This window comes from Carex rostrata, chromosome 8, assembly GCF_964058835.1.
Source record: "Carex rostrata chromosome 8, lpCarRost1.2, whole genome shotgun sequence".
Classification (NCBI taxonomy): domain Eukaryota; kingdom Viridiplantae; phylum Streptophyta; class Magnoliopsida; order Poales; family Cyperaceae; genus Carex; species Carex rostrata.
Window position 1 is genome coordinate 11,124,271 of NC_135925.1, and position 23,271 is coordinate 11,147,541.

The following is a 23,271-nucleotide window of genomic DNA, read 5'->3' on the forward strand; positions in this document are numbered from 1 at the left end:
AAGTTGTGTTCCTCCATGCAACAACAATGTAGCTCTTCCGGAGCCTTCTATCAAATTTGTACTACCAGAAATAGTACTAACATTGGCTTCGTGCATTAGTAAATAAGAGAAGTATTTTGTATCTTTAAGAATAGTATGAGTTGTTGCACTGTCGACGAGACATATATCTTCATTATTGTTGTTGTTGTTAACCAAAGATGTATTCATCCTTTATGGAAACAAAACCAAAAAAAAAAAAAAAAATCAATATAAAAAAAAAATAGATAACATTTTATTACAGATACTCCAACAACTACAAAATATTATTATTATTATTTTATATCCATCATCACTAAGAAAACAACAAAAATAAAAATTTATTAATTTATTTATTTAATATCCCATCATCACTAATAAAGTGATTAGTTCTTATTTTCTTCAAAAAAATCAGCAACATCCAAATGAGTAACATCAAGTTCGCTATTATCGAAATTGTCATCACAAACAAGATTTGTTTCGATCTTTTTATTCTTATTCTTTAGTGATGCTTGATATAGGTCAACAAGATGCTTTGGCGTACGACAGGTACGTGACCAATGACCTTTACCACCACAACGATAGCATGAATTCTCTTGTACGTTATTATGCCCACTTTTTTCTTTCCCTGTTTTTTCTTCATTATTTTTCCACTTCTGGTGGAAAGATATGTTTTTAGAATGATCACCACGATAATAACCTTGACCGCGGCCTCGGCCATGACCTCGACCACGACCTCGGCCACGCCCACGGCCATTACCACGTCCACGTCCTTGAAATTGTCCAGAATTGTTATGCATTGCTACATTCACTTCAGGGAATGAAGCAGAACCAGTTGGACGGGATTCATGATTTTTCATCAAAAGCTCGTTATTTTGTTCAGCCACAAGAAGACAAGAAATCAGTTCAGAATATTTCTTGAAACCTTTTTCACGATATTGTTGTTGTAAGAGTATATTGGATGCATGAAAAGTGGAGAATGTTTTTTCCAACATATCTTGATCAGTAATATTTTCTCCACATAATTTTAGCTGAGAACTAATTCTAAACATTGCTGAGTTAAACTCACTTACTGTTTTAAAATCTTGTAATCTCAAATGCATCCATTCATAACGAGCTTTTGGGAGAATCACAGTTTTCTGGTGATCATATCTTTCTTTTAAATTATTCCATAAAGTAAGTGGGTCTTTTACCGTAAGATATTCAGCTTTCAATCCTTCATGGAGATGGTGACGAAGAAAGATCATTGCTTTGGCCTTGTCTTGATTAGTGGTTGTATTATCTTTTTTGATTGTTTCTCCAAGACCATTTGCATCTAAATGGATTTCAGCATCTAACACCCATGATAAGTAATTTTTTCCAGTAATGTCAAGAGCCACAAATTCAAGTTTCGCAAGATTCGACATAATGATACTATCACAAAAATATAAAATAAATTAAATAACATTAAGTACTAAAAGATTAAAAAAAATATATATATATATATATCCTATTGTATCTGATTTTTGTTAATAATATTTAAGATTAAAATCAGAAATTTATGTAGAAAAATCAAATTGCTTGTATGTTAATTTTTGAACAATATAAAATTTAAAATTGTAGATGTGAATTAAATACGTGTATCAAAATAAAAAAAAAATAAAAAAATTAAAGGATATAAATGAATTGATTTAAAACTGTTATATAAAAAAAAAATAATGCACATTTTTTAAAAAATATGAGTCAGATCTAAAATTGCACATTATAAAATTTATAAGTAAATGACTTTGGGCCATTTGATAAAATTGTAAATTTATAATTATCATATGGCTTCGGCATAATGAACCAATTGATTTTTAATTTGAGATAAATTCTCAATATTATCTCAACCTTACCAAATTGGTCTTCAGGCCATTTGGAATTTATGTTTAATTCAAAATAAAATCATAACATAAAAAAAAAACAGAATTGAAAATGTAATATAAAAGACAATTGATGACTTCATTATTATTATTATTTTTTTTTACATTGTTATCTTATGACAATTTCTAACTAGAAGTATTATGATATTAAAATTAAAAATATATTAGAAATTTACCTCAGATCTTCAAGAGCTCTCGTGCTGATAACGTGTTATAAAATAAAGTAAAAGAATAATAAACAAGATATTGAGATTGTATAAAGATGGCTATGCTTTATTCATATGCTTTTGTTGTGTGTAATACATCCATACAAAACCTCTATTTATAGGCTAGAAAATGTAAATTACAAGCCATCTAGTATTAACTCTATTGATAAATGTGGGAGAGAAACATATTTTCTTTAAAGAGAAGTTTTCAAGTAATTGCTCAAAAGAGTTGCAACATGCATGGACATCCATAAATATTTTATTCATAACACTATCGACCCATTTTTTTGCTTTGCGTACAAATGAAAGCAAGTAAAACTTTGAAGCCCCGTTTCGGTGATGGAATTGCGGGGAAGGTGGACTGGTGGTTCAATAGAATCCGGATCCCCCAAATACCTGAGGGGAAATAAGTAAATTCGGACCGTTATTTTAACTTGACACGAATCTCAAAGCACCTATCTTATTGGTTTTATAGACACAGAATTGAGTTTAACCCGGCCGGAACTAATTGGAACACTAGAAACATGTTTAAACACATTTATAGTCGTTCAAATTTGAGATTCTCGGTTTTATGATATAAATTGCTACTAGATGGATTAATATATATATTTTTTATTACAGTCCGATACTTTCTATGAACTAATACTTAACGTGGTATTTCCTATGGGGAAATAAGTAAATTCGAACTGTTCTTTTAACTTGACACGAATCTCAAAGCACTTATCTTATAGTTTCTATAGATACAGGAATGAGTTCAACCTGACCGGGACTAATCTGAACAGCCTAGAAACATGTTTAAACACATTTATAGTCATTAAAATTTGAATTCTCGGTTTTATGATATAAATCGGTACTAGACGGACTAATATATATATATATATATATAGGAGGGTTCAAATGCACTCAAATTTTTGTGCACCCAAATGCACCCTATCTTTCAAATCTTTTTTCTCTGTTTTCAAAGTCCAAATAGTCAATCCGAACTATTAAATGCGATCTATATATTAAGATGTGCTTGGAGACCAAATTTTATATTTTTTGGAATTTTTTTACTATTTATTAAATCACTTTGAAAATCGCTGATCCAATGGTCTAGAAAATGTAAAATCAGCAATTTTCAAAGTGACTTAATAAATAGTAAAAAAATTCAAAAAAAATGTAAAATTTGGTCTCAAGCACATCTTAATATATAGATCACATCTAACGGTTCGGATTGACTATTCAGACTTTGAAAACGGAGAAAAAAGATTTGAAAGATAAGGTGCATTTGAACTAATACTTAATGTGGTATTTCCCATGCATTTTAGAATATACAGTTTAGCTATTAGATACCTACATTTACTTATTTTAGTTTAAAATAATTGCTAATACTCCTTCCAATATTTTTTCGCTGATAATGCATTTTTATTGGAGTCAAATGCATTAAATAAATGTCTTAAAGATCTCAACTCATCATTCATATCCTTCGCAATATTCACTTGACTATAGCATAATACATATTTGACTGTTGCATATTAAACACATTTTCTTTTGAACTCCCATCCTTGTTGTTCAAAGTACTCTAAACACGAGTAGTTAATTTAATTATTATATACACAATTATTGCATACATATACTTGTTCCCTTGCCTCTTTATTTTTTTTTAAAGTTAGCTGAAAACATTTGCCCCATATTTTCCTATCTTGTTAGTCTTCTGTAAATAAATAATTGAGAATAATTCCTATCTATGTAAAATTTATGACGCTCAGCAAACTTGCTTCTAATTGTAGAACAGGCCTCAATTCTTTAAAAAGAATAATAAAAAAAAAAAACAAGCGAACCGCAACATTTATACCAGAAAACGATAATTTCTTTCAACAATTTCTTCCGTGTCTATTGAGAAAAAAATATTTATTAAAACAATAAACAATGTTCTTGAAATGACATCCCCAGCAACTTTTCCACAAACAGAGACTTAAAAGCATTTTAAATATATAAACCCAGTAGGCCAGTACCATAGAATTTTTTTTCGAGATTTTCCTAAAAAAAAAAAAAAAAAAAAAAAAAAAAAGGGTATTAACCCATCCCGCACGACAGCGCGCAGTAACTCAAAATGGACCCAAGCTCTCGTGAGACATTAATTATTAACAAAACAAACTGCACATTGCTTGCGTGGATTCATAGATGCTAGATCTCAAATCAACATACGAGAGAACCCACAGACATCATACTAAATAAAAATATATGTGTTATTAATATATGTGTTATTAATGAAATAGACCGTTTTTAACAGTTTAGAATCATTTAAAGCCGATCCAATAAATTTTGGAATAAAGCTCACCAATCACATCGATAAGCTCATGCACATACTAACCTCACTCATAAATTTATAGGTTGTACTACAAAAAGAACTGTGTAATTTGCACTAAAAGCCGTAGCATATATAATATTTATTTTTTCAAGAATTGTCATAAATGCCTATAAAACACAGAATATCCTAAAAGAAAAATGACTGAACAAATGGAAGAGGGGAAACCAATTGTCAAAGAGTTTACTGGTAACAAAAGCCAGAGACGTGTATTTTACTATTCACATATCCAGAATTTGTTACTTTACAATCTTTGTTGGGTGAAAGACAGTTTTTCTACATCTGCAAAACATCTGCTACTGTTTACTGGCAAAGGAGGGAGAGAAGGGGGAACACCAAGCTGCACACGCGTGGAAAGTAAAAAAAAAAACTTAGTTGGAGTGAATTTTTATTTTCTCAGGGTTACTGTAAGTTGTGAAGGGTATAGATAACCGGCCCGTGTTAGATAAACATCCCACCAAACATGCCATGGAAAGATTGCACAAAAAACTAAAAACTTACATATATCCATCCAAACCTGTGCATCTGATCAGCACTGGAAGATTGTAAGAACTAAACAATTAACCACAGCAACTACCAGCTTGGGAAGAGGAGCCAGCGCCACCTGAGGGACCAGGCATACCACCATACCCTACTTTTATGCCGAATGACTGAAAATTGTCAAACAAAAAGAAGTAAACAAATTGCAAACAGTATTGAACCAATCCTGCATGAGAATTTCAGATTTATGCGTGTTTAAAGTTTTCTTAGTAGACCTGTACAATTTCCTTTTCCAAAAAGAAACCAACATGGTCCTACTAGCTTCTCATTAACAGAAATATTGAATTTTTGACATCAAACCGCTAAGCTTCCCAAGTTCTAAATATAACTCAGAGCAAACAATTTGATGGTACCAAAATAGAGGAGCAAAAAAATTGCTCTGCTGCAAAAACTATTACACAAGTGAAACAACTTGACCTCCCATTTTTAATGACTAACCTCATTGGATACATCAAAGACACCATCTTGGATCTTCTTGTCGATGCTTGTGGCAGTTTTAACGAATGCCTACACATAATTTACAATCGATCTTCAGAAAAACAATACTGAACTTGTGAGCATTATCTTCTCTTTTAATTCCGCTCTTTGCAAATAAACCAAGTCTAACCACAGATCATGGAATTTTCAAAGTACACTTCTGCAAATGCAATCTCCACATATTCCCCACAACCCAGGATTATTTTGCATAAACAAAAACCTGTGCACCCCCCTACCCAAACCAAAGGTCTAAATAGTGGGTATCGGGTTCATAGTGAAGGACATTTGCCATATAAGATAGCAAAAATTGGGCATTCAGCAGGTACGATTTTAACTAATTTTTAGTAGTTTGTTGGCCATGAATATCCCACTAAAAAGATCTCAAACACCAAATTACATCACAATATCAAGTTAAATTAAGAAATTGAATCAACATTACCTAGTGGTAATTACACAAATTAAATATCACATTACTTCAAAACTAAGTAAATAAGTATTTTGATGAACCATCATCATGTTTTTAAAATACTCATTGCCACAATAAAGAGACCAAAGAAACAATAAAACATTGTTTCAGTTATAAAATTAAAACTGCAGGAATTTTAAAAGTTCCACTAAATTAGCATGAAGTTCACTATTTTAATTACCTGTTAATAGACCATATGTCACTAATAGGTCACATTTAGATAATACACTGAAATGTGCAATTATGGTTAGCAGCATAACATCTACCAAATCTCCTCACCAATGCAGTTGTTATTTAATTTAATTCACTGCTTCAAACAATGCCAAGTTCAAACTTCCATACATCACCTCTACATTTGGTGGGTCATTTTATAGGGAAAAAATTACGAACAAGGAGCCAAGGCCTACTGACAAAGAGAAAAAACATAATATCATAAAAAATTCACCTCTTCAACATTCTGAGAAGTTTTGGCAGAGGCCTCCATGAAAATGAGGCCATGCTCCTTGGCAAACTGCTCCCCCTCTTCAGTGCTGACAGCTCTCCTATGTGCCAGATCAGATTTATTCCCAACAAGCATAATCGTCATATTTGCATTGGCATGTTGCCTTGCATCCTCCAGCCAGCTGGCCAAGTGGTTGAATGTCTCCCTCCTGTCAATTTAAAGCCTTCATATTTGGGGGTTTGCATAGAAAATCTAACAATCAAAAGCATTCTCTGACCTGGAATGCTTTATCAAATATGCAGGGCATATAATTTTTTCAAGACAGGCTTAACTTTGGTGTCAGACATTGAAAAAAGTATCAGGTATTGTGTGTAGACAGAGCAGTTAAAACAATCACCAAATTAATTAGTATCTAACTTGATATTCTGATTACATAAATTAGTACAAGTACCTGGTGATGTCATATACAAGAAGAGCACCAGCAGCACCTCTGTAATAGGATCTAGTAATTGACCTGAATGACTCTTGTCCAGCCTATAGTTTTACCATGAAATATAATACGAAGTGATTACAAAATTAGAGGCCACAATCATAATAACATATGCTAATGATAAACACTTAATTAACACAAAATACAAAGCTGAAACAAACCGTATCCCAAATCTGGAGCTTGATGGGCTTGTTGTCAATAGTTATTATTCTGGCGCCAAATTCAACACCAATTGTCAAGTCATGCACAGGCTGGAACCGCTTGTCAGTAAATTGCAACAGGAGACATGACTTCCCAACACCTAAAATTAAATCAAGATTTAGTTATATTCTTGGACTACCATAGCATTTTTTCTATTTTATCAGAAAATCAGCCTTGTAAGCTCCACCATCAACTGCCTAACTTTGTCTTACTCCATGAAGCGCATCAAACTAGAAGAAACCTAATCTATGTCTATAAAGCAGACTTGTATTGGAACAGAAGGTATTACAAAGAGTAGGAGGAATTAGGGTCATTCTTATTGCATAATTTTTTTCCTCACAGGTTAACTGGTATAGTGATAAGCCTGATATCACCAAAACACAAACTAAAAGAAACTTTTCTTATTGAAAAAAAAGGTGGCCATAGACCACCAGTTACCATTCTTCTCAGAATCAAAACTAAAAAGCAAATTAAGAAACAATTAGGTCGTCATCACAGGTTCCTGTAGCTTCTCTAATACATAAACTACCAACCAGCAAATAAGGATGTATACTGGTCAGAAATGGAGTACTAATTTCGTAGAAATGCATTTTTACATCACACGATTCCAGTACTAGAGATCAGGCTTAAATTCTATTATAACAAGTACCAACTCAATTAGGCAAAATATACAAGAGCCACTTGCTCTCTTCTACTTTGTGTATTGTAACAATCAGATTCGTTTACGATAAAAGGAGAGAATAGATAAAAAATCAGAAAAGATACCTGTATCACCGATGATGATGTATTTGAACAGATACGCGTACGACATACTTTCTTTCTAGTAATACCAATCAGACCTCGTACGATCCAATTTACCCCAATTAAAAATTTGACCTAAAACTAAAAGTAAAAGAACCACAAGCTTGAATTCGGCTCCTTCGATCGAACAGAAGAAATGAGCTGTTAAATAATTTGGTTTTTGTTAGCTGATGCGGAAGCAAAACGGAACGATGCTCAATCGTACGATTCTTAATAAGGACTCTTAAATAATTGGATTTATACCACCAAAACTGTTCGTAATTGATGTTTCTTTGTCGAAACTTATATATATTGAATATTTTTGCATCTAAATTCCATACTTGCTGTATATTTGCCAATTCAAGCAGTTTCAAAAATAATAAGCTTAATTTAATACATTGTTTTGTGCTAAATATAGAGGTCCGTTTTGAGAATCGTACCAGAATTAAAAGAAAGGTCTAAATTAGTAAAATATATACCATGTTTTAGTTGTGACCTAAAGGATGGAATAAGAGATTTAGTTCTCGTTATTCCACTAAACGAATATTAATTGAGCCGGACTAAGATGATATGAGCTGATCTTTAGGCCGACCTAAATTAAACCACTTTACATGGTAATTTGCTTTCATTACAAGTCGTGGCTTAACTCGAATAATTATAATAATATATTATTAGTATATAATTAGTATATTATTATAAATAATTATTATTAGTATAATTCTATAATTAATATCTTATATTGGTAATATATTAAATAATTATTATAATATTATTAGTATCTGTTTTATTAATAATTATTATCAATATATAATTATATAATTATTAAGTCATATTGTTAATATATTAAATAATTATTTAATATTATTATATAATTAGTATATTTTATTAATAATTATTATTAATATATAATTTTATAGTTATTAAGTTATATTGTTAATATATTAAATAATTATTATAATAATATAATAATATTATATAATTAGTTTCTTATTATTAATATACAATTATATAATTAATATCTTATATTGTTAATATATTAAATAATAATTATCATAATAATATAATATATTATAGTTATAAGAGTTGGGCAACGTTGCTTCGCGAAGTAAAACGAGTGTTTTACTTCACGTATATATCTTCGATTTTAAAGTTCAAAATGTCAATCTGAATCGTTCAATTTGATCTCCATATTAAATTGTGCTTGGAGACAAAATTTACATTTTTTGGATTTTCTTTACTATTTCTTTAGAATTTTTGAAAATCGTTGGTTTTCAGAAAATTATGGACCATCAAAAACAACGATTTTCAAAAATTCTAAAGAAATAGTAAAAAAATTTCAAAATATATAAAATTTGGTGTCCAAGCACAATTTAATATGGAGATCAACTTGAACGGTTTCGATAGACGTTTTGAACTTTAAAATAGTAAAATATGAGTGTGAAGTAAAACAGTCGCTTTACTTCGCGAAGCACCGTAGCCCAACTCTATTATTAATATATCAATATTATATAATTTGTATCTTATTATTCATAATTATTATTAATATGTAATTACATAATTAATATGTTATATTGTTAATATATTAAATAATTATTATAATATATGATAGTTATTATTAATATATTAATATTATATAATTAGTATCTTATTATAAATATATAATTATATAATTAATATCTTATATTGTAATATATTAAATAATTATTATAATAATATTATAATTATTATTAATATATTAATATTATATAATTAGTATATTATTATAATTAATTAATCAACTTAGGTTTCTAAAACTTTAGTCCTCCACCAACTCTAATCAAATAAGAAATATCTTAAGCCATGATCTAATTTTAGACCTCAACTAAAGATAAATAATTTAGACCGGCCTAAGTTGGAATAATCAATTTAGACCTCCTCAACTTTAGTCCACAACCAAACACCACCATAATATCTTTACTAAGCTCATTAAGGATTAAAAAAGACATAATAACAAAATAATGTTTTTATCTGGACAAATTTTGTTGGAGGTCACTAAACTTTGTTCTTTGTAACAAATTGGTCCCTCAAGTTTGATTTGTTCTTTCATAGCCACTGAACTTTTAATTTGGAGTGAATCTGTGGTACTATGCATAGCACTGATGGATCTGTACTACGGATCAATATCTTCATTTTTAAAATTCTAATGGTTGATCGGAACCGTTCAACATGATTTCCATATGAATATGTAATTGCAGACCAAATTTTACATTTTTTAGAATTTTTTTTACTATTTTTTAAGATAGGTAGAAAATCACTTTATCTCAAAAATTTGATTTTCTACCCATCTTAAAAATCAGTAAAAAAATTCTAAAAAATGTAAAAAATTTGGTCTGCAATTACATATTCATATGGAAATCATGTTGAACGGTTCCGATCGACCATTAGAATTTTGAAAATGAAGATATTGATTCGTAGTACAGATCCATCTGTGTTATGCATAGTACCATATACTCACTCTTTAATTTGTTCCAATCAAGTTACCTTATAACTTTTTCATCGAAAATATTAATAAAATATAACTTTTGTGTTAGTATTTTGAATGAAATTAGCATATTTCATTAAAATTTTGGATGAAATGAGCATATTCCGTTATATTTTAAATGGAATGAAAATCTTTCGTTAATATTTTGGATGAAAATGTTATATGATGACTTAATTAGGACAAATTAATAATCCAATGGCTACGAAAAAACATATCAAACTTGAGTGATCAATTCGTAATAAAGGACAAAGTTTAGTGACCTCCAACAAAATTTATGTTTTTATCTTAAAGATATTAATTGCTATTAATTTGCTCATTTAAGCAGTTTCAAACTTAGCCCTCAATTTCTGTCATGTAAATTTTAAGAGAGAAACAAGCAAAGACATAAGAACAAAAGATGCAAAATTAATTATATTTCTTTATTAATTCAGTGACATTCAAAAACATCAATACACTTCATTGTGAACCTTACGGTTCAACTTCACTTTTTTTTTTTTTTTTCCTTTCTAACTAACAATAAAACTTATAACATAAAGAATTTTTTTTTTTGAGTAAAATTAACATAAAGAAAATTAAATTTCAGTTTTTTTTTATCGAACTTTGTTAAGTGTTCCTATGCTTTGACAGCAATAGGACTTCTCACAAAGTGTTTTCCATCAGACCAGACCAACGAACCAAACACATATTCTCCCGTTGGGACACCCTTTTGAGCCTCCAACACAACCTTGAATTCCTTCACTGTACCCAATCCACTAAACTTGAGCTTTGTAGGCATTACACTTACCGAAACACCTCTTGGCGCCTCTACATGAACAGTGTAAGTGCCAATGGTGCCAACATTCTTCACCCTTCTAGTGATCTCCACCTTGCCAGAGAGGTTTGGGACAGCAATGGACGGGTAGTTCAGATTTTCGATCTTTATTGGAGTATCTGGGCACTTGTATGGATGACTGAAAGTTGCAATCTGGCTCGAGTTGTACCCGAGGGCGCATAAGAAGTTCAGATAATCATTAGGACTAAGGCCATAGACTAGGCCGGGGTCCATAGCACGGTTCGGACGGACATGGCCGGACCCATAGCTAAAAGGTGTTGCTCTATGGAAATTTGAGTCGCTTATTGGCATGCGCTTGTTATCACGAACCCGTGCTGAAAAAATAAAATATAAGGGAACAATAATAAAGCCATCATAATAAGTTATTATTATTTTTTTTTTTATAAAAAGGCATGAGTGCCCGTTTCATTAACATGAAACAATTAACTTAACAAGTTGTTTTATAAATTTTTTTTTTTGTTACAATGAATCATTTGTTTAGGAAAATATGAAAATAAAGAGAAAACACTAGGACAGAGTGAATTGGTATGAACCTGTAGTCATAATGGCAGATCTAATAACTGAAGGACTCCAACCAGGGTGCATTGCTTTAAGAAGACCCGCAATGCCGGCGATATGCGGGCAAGACATAGAAGTACCTGATTCCGAATTGAAAGGAACACGCCTCTTGTCCAAGGCCATGCCAGTGGGGCTCGTTGCTTCAGAGTATGCGGCGAGAATGCCGACACCAGGAGCTGTGATATCAGGCTATAAAAAGATTGTATAGTTCAGCTTAGTTATTTTAGAAAAGGGAAAGGAAAGGAAGTTCAGATTGTTAGTGATTCATTGGGTACTGTAATGACCTTGAGGATTTCTTCAGTTACTACATTGGGTCCTTGAGATGAGAAGGCTGCCATGAAGGGCGCTGGTGTTGTACCGAGTTTAGTCCGAGGAGATGTAATGTAACCCAATACAGACCTGCCAAAAAAAAAAAATAGATTTCTTAATTGTGGTTCAATTGAATCGAGCTAGAGATGGAAATCAATCAAACTATGGAACTTTGGACGAGCACAATAATTGGTTTCTTATATTTTTATTTTCATATTATATAAAAAAAAACAATGGTAAATGGTTTAAATATAAGTTAAATGGTAAATGGAATTTCTGAAAAAATAGAGTTAAATGGTTTATTTTTTTTGAAGATGGTAAATAAAAAAATTTCGGGGGACGAAGTCACAAAACTGGCACAGAGTTGACTCAAAGTTGTAGGGTCCCAAGATTTTGTCAACAAATATAAATATAAAACTCACCAACAAGGTTTAAAAACAATTTGGCCAATACAGGTCTCGAACCTGTGACCTTCGCGTTATTAGCACGACGCTCTAACCAACTGAGCTAATAGGCCACGTTGGAACTATCTCCGAGAAAAACATTATTATCAGTACCTTGTGGAATTGATGTGCTTAAGTAGATCGACTCCAGAAGAATAAGAGATGTGCGTGGCAGGAAGGACATGTGGATCAGCTATAATCTCGTTTCCTGTTGAATCATCGTTTGCTAGGACCATGCCCACACCACCGGCTTCACGCACCACCTCACCCTTCTCCACTCTTGCGCTGTTGCCACGTATGCACACAACAATCTTCCCTTTCACTTTCACTGGGTCCAGGGATTCCGCTACGCATTGCATACTGTATCCACCGCAGTAATAATGTTAAACAAGAAGAAGAAGAAGAAAAAATTAGATAAATATTGATGATAATGAAGAAACCAATTAATAGAAGAAAGTACTTACGCATCCACCTCAGACGCATTAGCTGCTTTAGCATCTACAGCGCTGATGAATGGATAGTACTTGTTGCCTGGAAGCCTGCTTTGAGAGAGGCTTTGCCCCTAGAACAACCAAATTAACCAAAACATGCACGTTACAAAATAAGCTAGACATGTTATAACTTAAAATTTCTACTATGCCAATTACATGCTTCTACAACCTTATAATGGATCTTTGTTTTGTCGATCCAAACATAAGACTGAAATTCCCTGTCCATAGTGCTAGCCCCAACTGTCAGAATCCATGGAGCCACGTTCGAGACTGAGCCAGCGTCTGGACCAGAATTACCGGCAGAGCAAACAACAGTGATTCCATGTTTCACAGCATGGAATGACCCAATCGCAACTCCATCACCGAAGTAGTCAGAGGCTGAACCTCCGAGTGAGACAGAAAGCACGTGAACGCCGTCATAAATTGCCTGGTCAAATGCGGCCATGACGTCTGCATCAAAGCACTCACCGCCATCCACTGGTGGCCAACAAACTTTATAGGCAGCTACGCGGGCATTGGGGGCCCCACCCTTGGCTGTGCCATTGCCGAAGCCAAATACATTTGCAGATGGAACGAATCGGCCAGCAGCGGTAGAGAGAGTGTGGGTACCGTGACCGTCAGTGTCACGAGGGGAATCGATGACTTCAGAAGGCCTGGTTGCGTTTACTGAAGCTAGGAAAGCTAGGTAGCCTTTGTTGAAGAATCTCCCTCCGATGAGTTTCCTGAAATTGAAAAGTTATCTGAATCAATCGTCTATTCCCATTTGGTCATATTGTATATATAATTTTAATTGATGAATAGAATTTGTAATTATTTAACTAACGCAATTGTCTATCTTCTTGGTCAAATTTGGTTGTCCGGCATATAAAATTGTAAACACTTTATCGAGTTGTCTAATTTTGCATGCATGTAAAAATTTCAGGATTTTATTTTTGCAAGTATTATTGTTATTATATAAGAACTTGATCGCACCGTGCCAATAAAGACAAATATGTGGGTAATGGTACAAAACAGAGCCGAAATTTTTTTAGTTAGCACTCTAATCATTTGAAATTAAACAACCACAATTCAAAACTCTGAAATTTAAAAGTTACTACCCACACATTCTAGGAATGCGCATCCAACCTGACTAGTGCGCACTCTGGGAAGGACACCAATTGGCTCCCCAGCTGGAGGTTCGCACCAATTGATGCCTTTCTCCAGAGTGCGCACCAGCTGTGTATTTTTTTTTTGGGTTCTCTTCCGTTTTATTTTAAAATTTTGGAATTCTGAATTTTGTTTTGAAATGCTAAATTTTGTTTGCTTTATAATTTTATTTTCGTTAGAAGTAGACAGAGAAACTAAAAATTAGCTAGTTTTAACTTAAAATTAACACATAAGTTCACAACATAACTAATAAATTATACTACAATACAACATAAAGTCTACTACAACATAATAAACATTCCATCTAAATAGTTCAAATTGAAATAAAACTGTATAAAAAATTGGTGCCCTTCCCCAGCTAGAGCACCAAATTGGTGTCCTTCCCCAGGGTACGCACCAGGCAGGTTTGGTGCCCTTCCCCAGCTAGAGCACCAAATTGGAGCCCTTCCCTAGGGTGTGCACCAGTTAAATTGATGTGCGTTCCCAGGGTGCGTGGGTGGTAACTTTTGAATTTGAGAGTTTTGAATGGTGGTTGTTTAATTTCAAATTATTAGAGTGCTAACTAATTTTTTTTCGAAAAACAGAGACAGACCTGTTACAGTGAAAGCTAGTGTCCTTGTGGTTCTCACATGCTCCTTTCCACTGAGTTGGTACCGGTCCCATTCCTTCACCTCTGAAGCTCTCTGACTCCGGCCACACTCCTGCATTTCCACGTTTGTATTATTATATGTATATTATTTACTTCACTAATTTCCAAACCAAGAATGGTACTATCTATATATGGATGTTTTCTTTGAAAAGCATGGTAGAAGCTACCATCATTCTGGATAAGGTAAGATCAGACATTGGAATATGTACTTCATTTTCAGAGAATAATTGGGGCGTTGCAGGAGTCAACAAGATTTAATTATCAATAAATAGCACATGCAAAGAATATATTAAATTCATTGGTAAAAGCTTCCATTCTCCTACTTTAAGTTTTCAAGTATTGACTTTTCAAAACAAATCTTGCTATGGTATTCTCCCCACTATTTTTTTTTTCTTACTGATATTTCCCACCATTATAGCCGCTAATTTTTCATATTTGAAATATCAACAGTTGATATAAAAATAATAATAAAGTAGGCAACATTACTGGCATTTAGTACAGAGAACATATTTTCTTTGAGTTGCTGTTATTAACATATTATCAAAATTAGGAAAAGAAATGACTAATTTGAGTAATTTCCCATTAAATTTATATTAGAAATATTACATATAATGCCAATTAGATTCTATATTTCTTAAAAGGGGAATACCATAATAAAATTCTTGCTTACAATATGGAGAAGCAGAGTCCTAGAAATTAACGTCTGCTCAAGTAGCAGCATTATGCATAGAAATTTTCGTCTAAATAATATATAGTATCACGCTAATTTAATATTTCAAACTGAAATAATTAAATGCGTTGTTTCTTTGAGGGCAAGAAATGTGCTTTACATCGAGTTGTAAAACACGTGTATGTATTTAACTTCCAGTTGTATAGCAGCAATATTAGATTTCACAAGGCAGAAATAGAGACAAGAGAAAGTCATAAGAGGAAGCTACACAACTGAACTTTTCTGATAATCACTAGACTGTATTGAGCACTATTCTTTTTTGAATTGGTTATATTGAGCGCTATTCATGAATCTACCTTTTTTTTTTCCTTTTCTTAAATTTCTACAGTCCAAATTCAAAAGCACCAGGCCACCAGTTGCTACTTGTTTTCTTACTGAACGTTGCTTTCAGCTCAAATTCAAATCTCACTCATTACAATTGTGCATTTTAATTTCCAACTACCCCTATGAAAATTTTCTAGTTCCGCTTTTCAGTATTTATTTTTTCCTAACAACATAACATAGGTATCCCATTTTTAGTGGGGGCATTGACACCTCTAAAATTAATAATGATTTAATAGAACCGTGCAGAAAAATCTAAGCCATCCATTATAGATCACATTCAGAGATGATCAATCACACGTCTGAAGTGCCAGTTTTGAAGCATTATGATTATTAGGTTTGAACTAACTGCGCGCGCTGTTCTATCCAAAGAAAATGATTGGAATTCTCCAATCACATCAGTGCAACTGTTTCAAAACTAAGTGCAACAGTATGTTTCTGGTGTGCCACATTTGAAAAGTGAAAACTCAGTGTGAGATTACACATATGTGCTTTATCATAAATTATTTGCTACAGAAAAGCTGGATAATAATTGCATGTTGTGCATGTGAGGATGACATGAAATCAAAATAGAAGGAAAATATATATTTGACTTCAGTTATTTTTTCCTAACAACATAAAAACCAATGGAGAACATATATAATTGCTTGGCAAAATCACAACAAGCTAGGATTCACATTACGAATTTCAAGAAGAGAAGAGAAGTTCAACATTGCGGGTGCAAAAACAAATTAATGGGGCGTCAGCATTATTAGCGAAAACACAAAATAGCTAGATGTGTAGAAAGAAACATTAATTTGAAAAGGAGGATATAAAGATTACCAGTATCAAGGTTTCCAATGATGACATCTTCTCCAAACTTTGCTTTGCTCCAGATCGACGCTTTGGGCACCCTTCCGTCTCTTTCCAATCCGAGAAAATCCCATGACTTGGTTGTATGCAATTTACGTCCTCTATTCGGAAACACCGATATAACATTCGGGTGCTCTAAAATACCACCAAAAATAACAATTCATAATTAATTCATATATAATGCTGACAAAAAAAAACCAATTAAGGAGAAGCATAGTTCTTACGGGAAATCTGTTTGGCTTCTTCTTCTTCAAGAGTGGCGGCAAAGCCGTTGATGTATTTCGTGTAGGAGTAGATAATAGAGTCTTGAGCTTTCTCTTTGCTGCACTCATGGATTCAGGTTTGAAAAAATGAGGAACAAACCATAATATGTATTTTTGGTTTGAATGATTAAATTTGATTATCGTACGTACCTTCCTAGGAAAGAAGCGAGCAATTCGTAATGCGAATCCTTCGCACTCTCCTCTGACTCGAGAGAAATCTCATTTGGGCCATGAGAATGAGCTCCCAAATACACAATATAAGACTGCACCATGAACCATCATTAACAGATAGTAAATTGAAAAAACAAAAACAAAAATAATAACATCAGAATTTGGAAAAACAAACCTTTTTTTCAGCTAGAACGATGTTCTGAGAAAGCACCAAAAAGAGAAGGAATTGAAAGAGCACGAAGAGGCTTCTTGAGAAACCCATTTTCAGAGAAAAGTTGCTTTCTCTCGTTCGCCAGAGAATCCCAAAAGAATGAAAAGAGAAGTTGTTATTGGTTATGGGGATTCGTTTGGGGCATATATATACTTGCTGCTCTGCTGATAATTTGAGGAGGTATGATTTTGTTTGTTAGAATACATCCTAAATTCGTTTTGACATTGGCCAGATTAGAATTTTATTTTCAGGTGGCATTTATTTTCGGATTATTAATGCTTTCATACCTCTCAAGTCCATAATTAATTTTTTTTCTTTCTATTATTAATCTCGTAGTAAATATGCATTCCATCTATTTTTTGCATTTAGACATTTAAAAAAAAAATTCATGCATGTAACAGAGAGGAATTGGGAATCGGAATGATTAGAATATCTTTTATTTAGTAGTCTATGCACCCAATAAGGAACGGAAATCGAAATAATTAACAAAACGCGTATGTCTTAATTAAACAGATTTGAATATTTGATGGATCTTACAACTATTTTGATGTTCAACTTTGTTAAGGTAGTTTATATATTATCTATTTTTGTCAATCTAATTTTACGTCGTCTCAACTAAATTGAGGTATTGTTGACCAAAATCAGTAGCATTGTTGTTATTTCCGTATGCACTTTTGTTGATGTAATTTATCGCATTTCAATATAATTCTACAATTAAAACAAAAATAATTTATAGTTCATCTAATTTTAAGCATTGTTAGACTGATGTTCAATATTTTTTTAAATAAAGATTAAAGGTCAAGCTACCTAACTATTTAATATTCACAAAAGATTTTTTATTCGGATATCAAACTTGCAATCTCAGTGTGTGAGGACAACTAATATTCTATATTATTAGACTCGTATGTAATTTTGCTGAAGTATTATTTAACTAACATATTTAATCTTCTAAAGTAATCTATATATAGCAATGATTAGTAAATTATTAATATTCAGGAGGTTTACAAATTTAGACGGTCTAAGTTGGTTATTCTAACTTAAACCGGTCTAAATTATTCATATTTAATCAAGATCTAAAATCATGAAATAGTTTATACAATTTCTTATTTGATAGGAATTTGATGATTTAAGATATGACTTAAATTAATATTTTTTGGGGTCGTCCATTACTCCTTTTTAATGGAAAAAATTATCGTGGCAATTTTTATCCAAGGAAATTATTTAGTTTGTTTATCTTTACAGAAAGAGCTATGCTGTTCTTTTAATTATTTTTATCTTTTCAAGTTTTCATCTTTTAACTATTTTTTTTAAGATTTGTTTTTTTAACTACCCTATTTTTTCAACAAGCCCCACTAAATAACTAAATATGCATGGACTGCTCATTCTCTTTTTTATCCCAAAGAAGCCCAGCATTTCAGATGCCCTATTGATATTTTTTTTTTTTTTATATTTTCTTGGATGATTCAAAACAATGTACTAGTACGTATAGTAATAAAGAAAAGACCGGCACTGTTATTTTTTTTAATGTAAAAGGTGAAGGTTATAGCCTACTAACTTTCTTTAGACTCCTATTTATGCTGTAGATGATTTCTTTATTTTGTGAGTTTTGAACTCATGACTTTTTATATGAGAGTCATGTTCCTTTTACATGGGTTAGTTTAAGCCGGTCTAAAGACTTGCTTATACTATATTAATTTAGCTCAATTAAATCACTTTTTTTAAATAAAAAAATCCAAATTAAAGTCCTTATTTTATTTAGTCCACACTCCACAGTCAAATATCACTTTTTAAAAAAAAAAAAAAAATGAATTTTACAACGTTTATCATGATGAGACGAAGGTTCTGACTAGGGCTGCACAAAAAGTTTATAGTTCGTAATTCGATTTGAATTTGATTCGAAAAAAGTTCGTAATTAATTTCGAAAATGGCTTAGAAATTAGTGATGGACATTCAAACACCACTTTATTATTTTATTAGTGATGGACCTTCTCAATAATACGCGCGGCTCATACCAGTGATGGACATTCGCTTAGAAATTAGTTCGTTTGGCTTAGAAATTAGTGATGGACCTTCTTAAAATACGCGCGGCTCATATCAGTGATGGACATTCGCTTTATTATTTTATGACAATTAATGTAAATTCATTATTGTATTTGATTTTGTTACATTACATAGATTTTTAAACAGGGGCCGGATCCAAATAGGTCCAGGAGTAGACAAGTGTCTACTTCTGAATTCGGAATTTTTTTTAGACTCAATTGAATTATTTATTTGTGTCTACCCCTGTAAAACAATTGGGCGTACCCTTGGATTTATAGGGCCAGTAGAAGGAAGAAATATATAGCCTAGCGCTAAGGCCCTGAAGAAGAAGAAAGAAAGACGATGATTCGCCTTTTTCAAGAAAAAAGTGTGCTTCTCTGTGTAATTAAGACTGAGAGAAGTGGACCCCTGTAGCTGCTCTGTGAATAACTAATAAAGGGAGAATACCAACAGTATTAAACTAAATGTGCAATGGAGAGCATTGAGATAATGGAGAGCATTGAGAGATGATATTAACACATTAATGTTTTATTTTGAATTTTTTTGACACAACAACTTCAAAATTTTAAATTTTATAGACAATTTTGTCCCTCCATACATATAGCTTTCAACTGTCATTTTTGTTTTTCTGAGAGATTATGCAATCTTTTAGTATAAAAACCATTTATTAGTTACTATATATTCTTCATTCTTCAATTTTTATCTAATTTAAAATAACAACAAAAGAAAAAAAAAATAAACAACGTATCTTTGGATTTACATGAATAACAAAAACAAATTCAACACGATTGTTTATTCTTACTATCTTATTAAAACATAGACAAATTTAAAATACCACCAATTGAAAAACAAATAGTAATAAAAGCATAAGATTATTATTGCAATGGATTTTTTTTTGTCTCAAAATAATGTTGAGAGAAATCGAAGGATGGACTCTTTATTTATTAATTATGTTGAGATAAAAAAATAATTATTTCTAGCATAACATATTTATGTTGATTTAATGTAATTTTTATATTACCTTGTGGTATATATGTTTAGATTATTTTTCAAAAACTATCCAATGTTTTTTTAAATATGGCCATATATACTGTTATTATATAATTTAATAATTTATTTTAGTCTTTTTTTAATTCAAGACAATTTTTTAGTTAATATCATATACAAATGATTAAGATTAATTTTAGCTCAAATAAGAAATCACATACACATAATTATAATTAAGACTAAAGTTATATATAAAAAAAAGATTCTTTCCGAAAAAAAATGATTGCTTAATTGGTTAATTCATGTAGCTAGCTATACGTTTCAAATTTGAAAAAAAAGAAAGAAAAAGAAAAGCATTCCCAATAAGAAGATTTCATAGGCATTTAGTTATATGGAAATAAAATAAATAAGTAATGACTATTAATAAAGAAAGTACATCTTAAAATATTTGTCCATACAATAAGGATAAATTTGTCCATACAAGTAAGATATTTGAATTTGTTGTGTTAATAAAAATATTGATTGTGTTAGTATCATTGCCCTTTGAATACAAACGTGCAAATGTAATATGATAGTTCAGGATAAAAACAAGCTTTTCTTAAAAATAAAAGAAATAAGACATGATTACAAAATTTCTAAAGAGTAACTGAAGTTAAACAATTTTTTTTGCTAGCAAAACTTCTACTAAATATGTTGTACTTAATATATTTTACTACTATCTTAAGCAAATGAATTTAATAAAAATGCATAGCACGTTTCCTCTCAAAGCCCCAAATATACACATTTGATAGGCGCTCTGATTTTCAAGTTAAATAGTAATTATTTGCCGGAGTTAAAGATAAAATTTTAATATTATACTAACAGGAGCAGTGCGGACTCTTCCTCGATAAAATTTTAATATTGTGCTAATATAAAAAAAAAAAGATGGGGGAATTTCATGTATATCCCTCAAAAGTTTCAATATTACGTATTTATCCCTCTAAAATCTATAATTACATATTTACCCTTAAAAATTATAAAAACTCACATATTTATCCAATCTAACTCTATTATATATCAAATATCTCCAAATATAATTAAATAATATTTTTTAAACATTAAAATTTATTTTACAATATTAATTAATTTTGTAATGACCATTCTACCCTTTCTTCCCCTCTCTCTTTAATCTGTTGAGTCTTGGCAGTGCCAAAACCTCCCGCCTCTTACCCTAGACTATATATCACCCGCCATGCTCAATTTGATGAATTATATTGCACATAGAATTGGATGAAAAATATAAGAGAGTCCGTTTTACTGGCCAAGTTGTCACTGTTATGGTTGGAACTTGACTTGTTTAAGGGTCTAATTATGTATGCTGCAAAATGTTAAGCAAACTTTATTACTATAATAAAGGTGTATTGACGTTTTGGTATTATTTTACTAACTGAGCTGAGGAACCAATGGTTATCTAGAAGATAATTGGAGGCAAAAAATTCATGGACCTTTGATTTATTGTGAATTTCGCTGTTTTTGGAATATACTGTTATTTTTTATTTATGAAATCAGATGTTTAATACAGCAAAAAATTCATGGCACTGGTACAATACGATTCAGTGCTGGTGCTGGTACGGTTCAGTGCTGGTGCTGGTACGGTTCAGTGCTGGTACTGGTACAGTACGGCTATGGATTGGTACTGGTACGATTTAATACTGTTTTCTAATGCACTGGTCTTAGAAGGGAAAATAAAAGAAGGGTAAAATGGGAATAATAAAAAATTAATGTTAAATATAATAGATTGGACAAATATGTGAGTTTTTATAATTTTTAAGGATAAATATGTAATTATATATTTTAGAGGGATAAATACGTAATATTGAAACTTTTGAGGGATATACATGAAATTCCCCCAAAAAAGATTTATCAACTTTAATTATTTTGGATGAAATTTCTACTCTGCTTAGCATTTTGTGTCTATCCCTAATCGAAATTCTGGATCAATCCCTGTTTTTAAATGTTATAGAATTAGATGTCATATTGAATCTGAAAAACAATATCTAATGCATATTGAATTCGTATCCTCTGCATTAACTCGATAAGGAATCTTTTGAGTTAATACATCTGGACTTTCCAATCAGCTTTAAAATTCGTGCGAATTAAATATGCGCTAATATTGAAGACCTCCTATGTTTTAGGTGGAGATCGGATGGACTCCTTTTACAATCGGACGGCCGATATCTTCAAAAGATGCTCTATTTAGTTAATGCAGATGATGCGGACTAATGCATCTTTCAGTCCGTTTTAAAAGTGGGATGATAGACAATAATGCTTATAAATCATCTTTCAGTCCGTTTAAATATGTCATCCCACTTTCAACATTTCAAATTTATGGTGTTTGAATTTCAAAAAATTACATATTTGAATTTCAAAAGAAGAGAATTAAATCTGAACGGTTAAAAATATTTAAACGACTAGAATGAAAAAAAAAAGAATCTTTTTTTATAGACCATAATTTATTTTTATGAAACCAACATGATTATTTTTTTTTTTTTTTACAAAAATCATAAGAACTGAAATATCATTTCAGTCTGATTTTTTTTTTTTTGGGATCGAAATGGTAATTCGGTCCAAGATATTTTCATAATTTTTCAACGTATTTTTTTTTCTAAATCTGTGAAAATTACTCGGACCAAATTGTCATTTAAGTCCAAAAAAAAAAGGAGACCGAAATGACATCTTGGTTCTAAAAAACAATCAAGTTGATTTGATAAAATCTATTTTTTTACTAATGGTTTCTAAAAAAAAAAAAATCCAACAGGAAGCCGTTTAAATTAATTTAAAAGTTTATACCACAGTAAAAGTATTTCTGAATTATAAAAATCCTAAAACCTAGTTTTTGTTAT

The 23,271-nt window shown here is 31.4% G+C and overlaps 3 protein-coding genes and 1 non-coding gene across 5 annotated transcripts; all 4 read right to left on the reverse strand.

The window, feature by feature from the left end:
* Positions 1 to 401: 401 nt before the first annotated feature.
* LOC144558542 (uncharacterized) lies at positions 402 to 1,421 on the reverse strand. Its single transcript, XM_078307384.1, has one exon. It carries the CDS (start codon positions 1,419 to 1,421, stop codon positions 402 to 404), a length of 1,020 nt encoding a protein of 339 aa, XP_078163510.1.
* Positions 1,422 to 4,493: 3,072 nt separating this feature from the next.
* On the reverse strand, positions 4,494 to 8,098 carry LOC144558491 (ras-related protein RABB1c-like). Of its 2 annotated transcripts, XR_013512929.1 has the most exons (7): positions 7,851 to 8,098; positions 7,046 to 7,185; positions 6,846 to 6,928; positions 6,398 to 6,602; positions 5,448 to 5,516; positions 4,971 to 5,119; positions 4,494 to 4,809 (listed from the first exon to the last, which is right to left on the reverse strand). XR_013512929.1 is itself a non-coding variant. In XM_078307328.1 (6 exons), exons 1-6 carry the CDS (start codon positions 7,894 to 7,896, stop codon positions 5,030 to 5,032), a joined length of 633 nt encoding a protein of 210 aa, XP_078163454.1. In that variant the 5' UTR covers positions 7,897 to 8,055; the 3' UTR covers positions 4,759 to 5,029. The 2 variants fall into 2 exon arrangements, 1 of the variants encoding a protein (XP_078163454.1); XM_078307328.1 differs by having other exon boundaries at positions 4,759 to 5,119; positions 7,851 to 8,055.
* Positions 8,099 to 10,784: 2,686 nt separating this feature from the next.
* Positions 10,785 to 17,473, reverse strand: LOC144558471 (subtilisin-like protease SBT5.3). Its single transcript, XM_078307311.1, has 11 exons — positions 17,327 to 17,473; positions 17,131 to 17,243; positions 16,942 to 17,039; positions 16,688 to 16,852; positions 14,758 to 14,866; positions 13,189 to 13,741; positions 12,993 to 13,090; positions 12,643 to 12,888; positions 12,061 to 12,175; positions 11,752 to 11,965; positions 10,785 to 11,532 (listed from the first exon to the last, which is right to left on the reverse strand). The coding sequence occupies exons 1-11, from the start codon at positions 17,411 to 17,413 to the stop codon at positions 11,000 to 11,002; spliced, it is 2,331 nt and encodes a 776-aa protein (XP_078163437.1). The 5' UTR covers positions 17,414 to 17,473; the 3' UTR covers positions 10,785 to 10,999.
* On the reverse strand, positions 12,529 to 12,602 carry TRNAI-AAU (transfer RNA isoleucine (anticodon AAU)). The gene has a single exon. It is a non-coding gene; the product is annotated as a tRNA-Ile (tRNA).
* Positions 17,474 to 23,271: the final 5,798 nt, after the last annotated feature.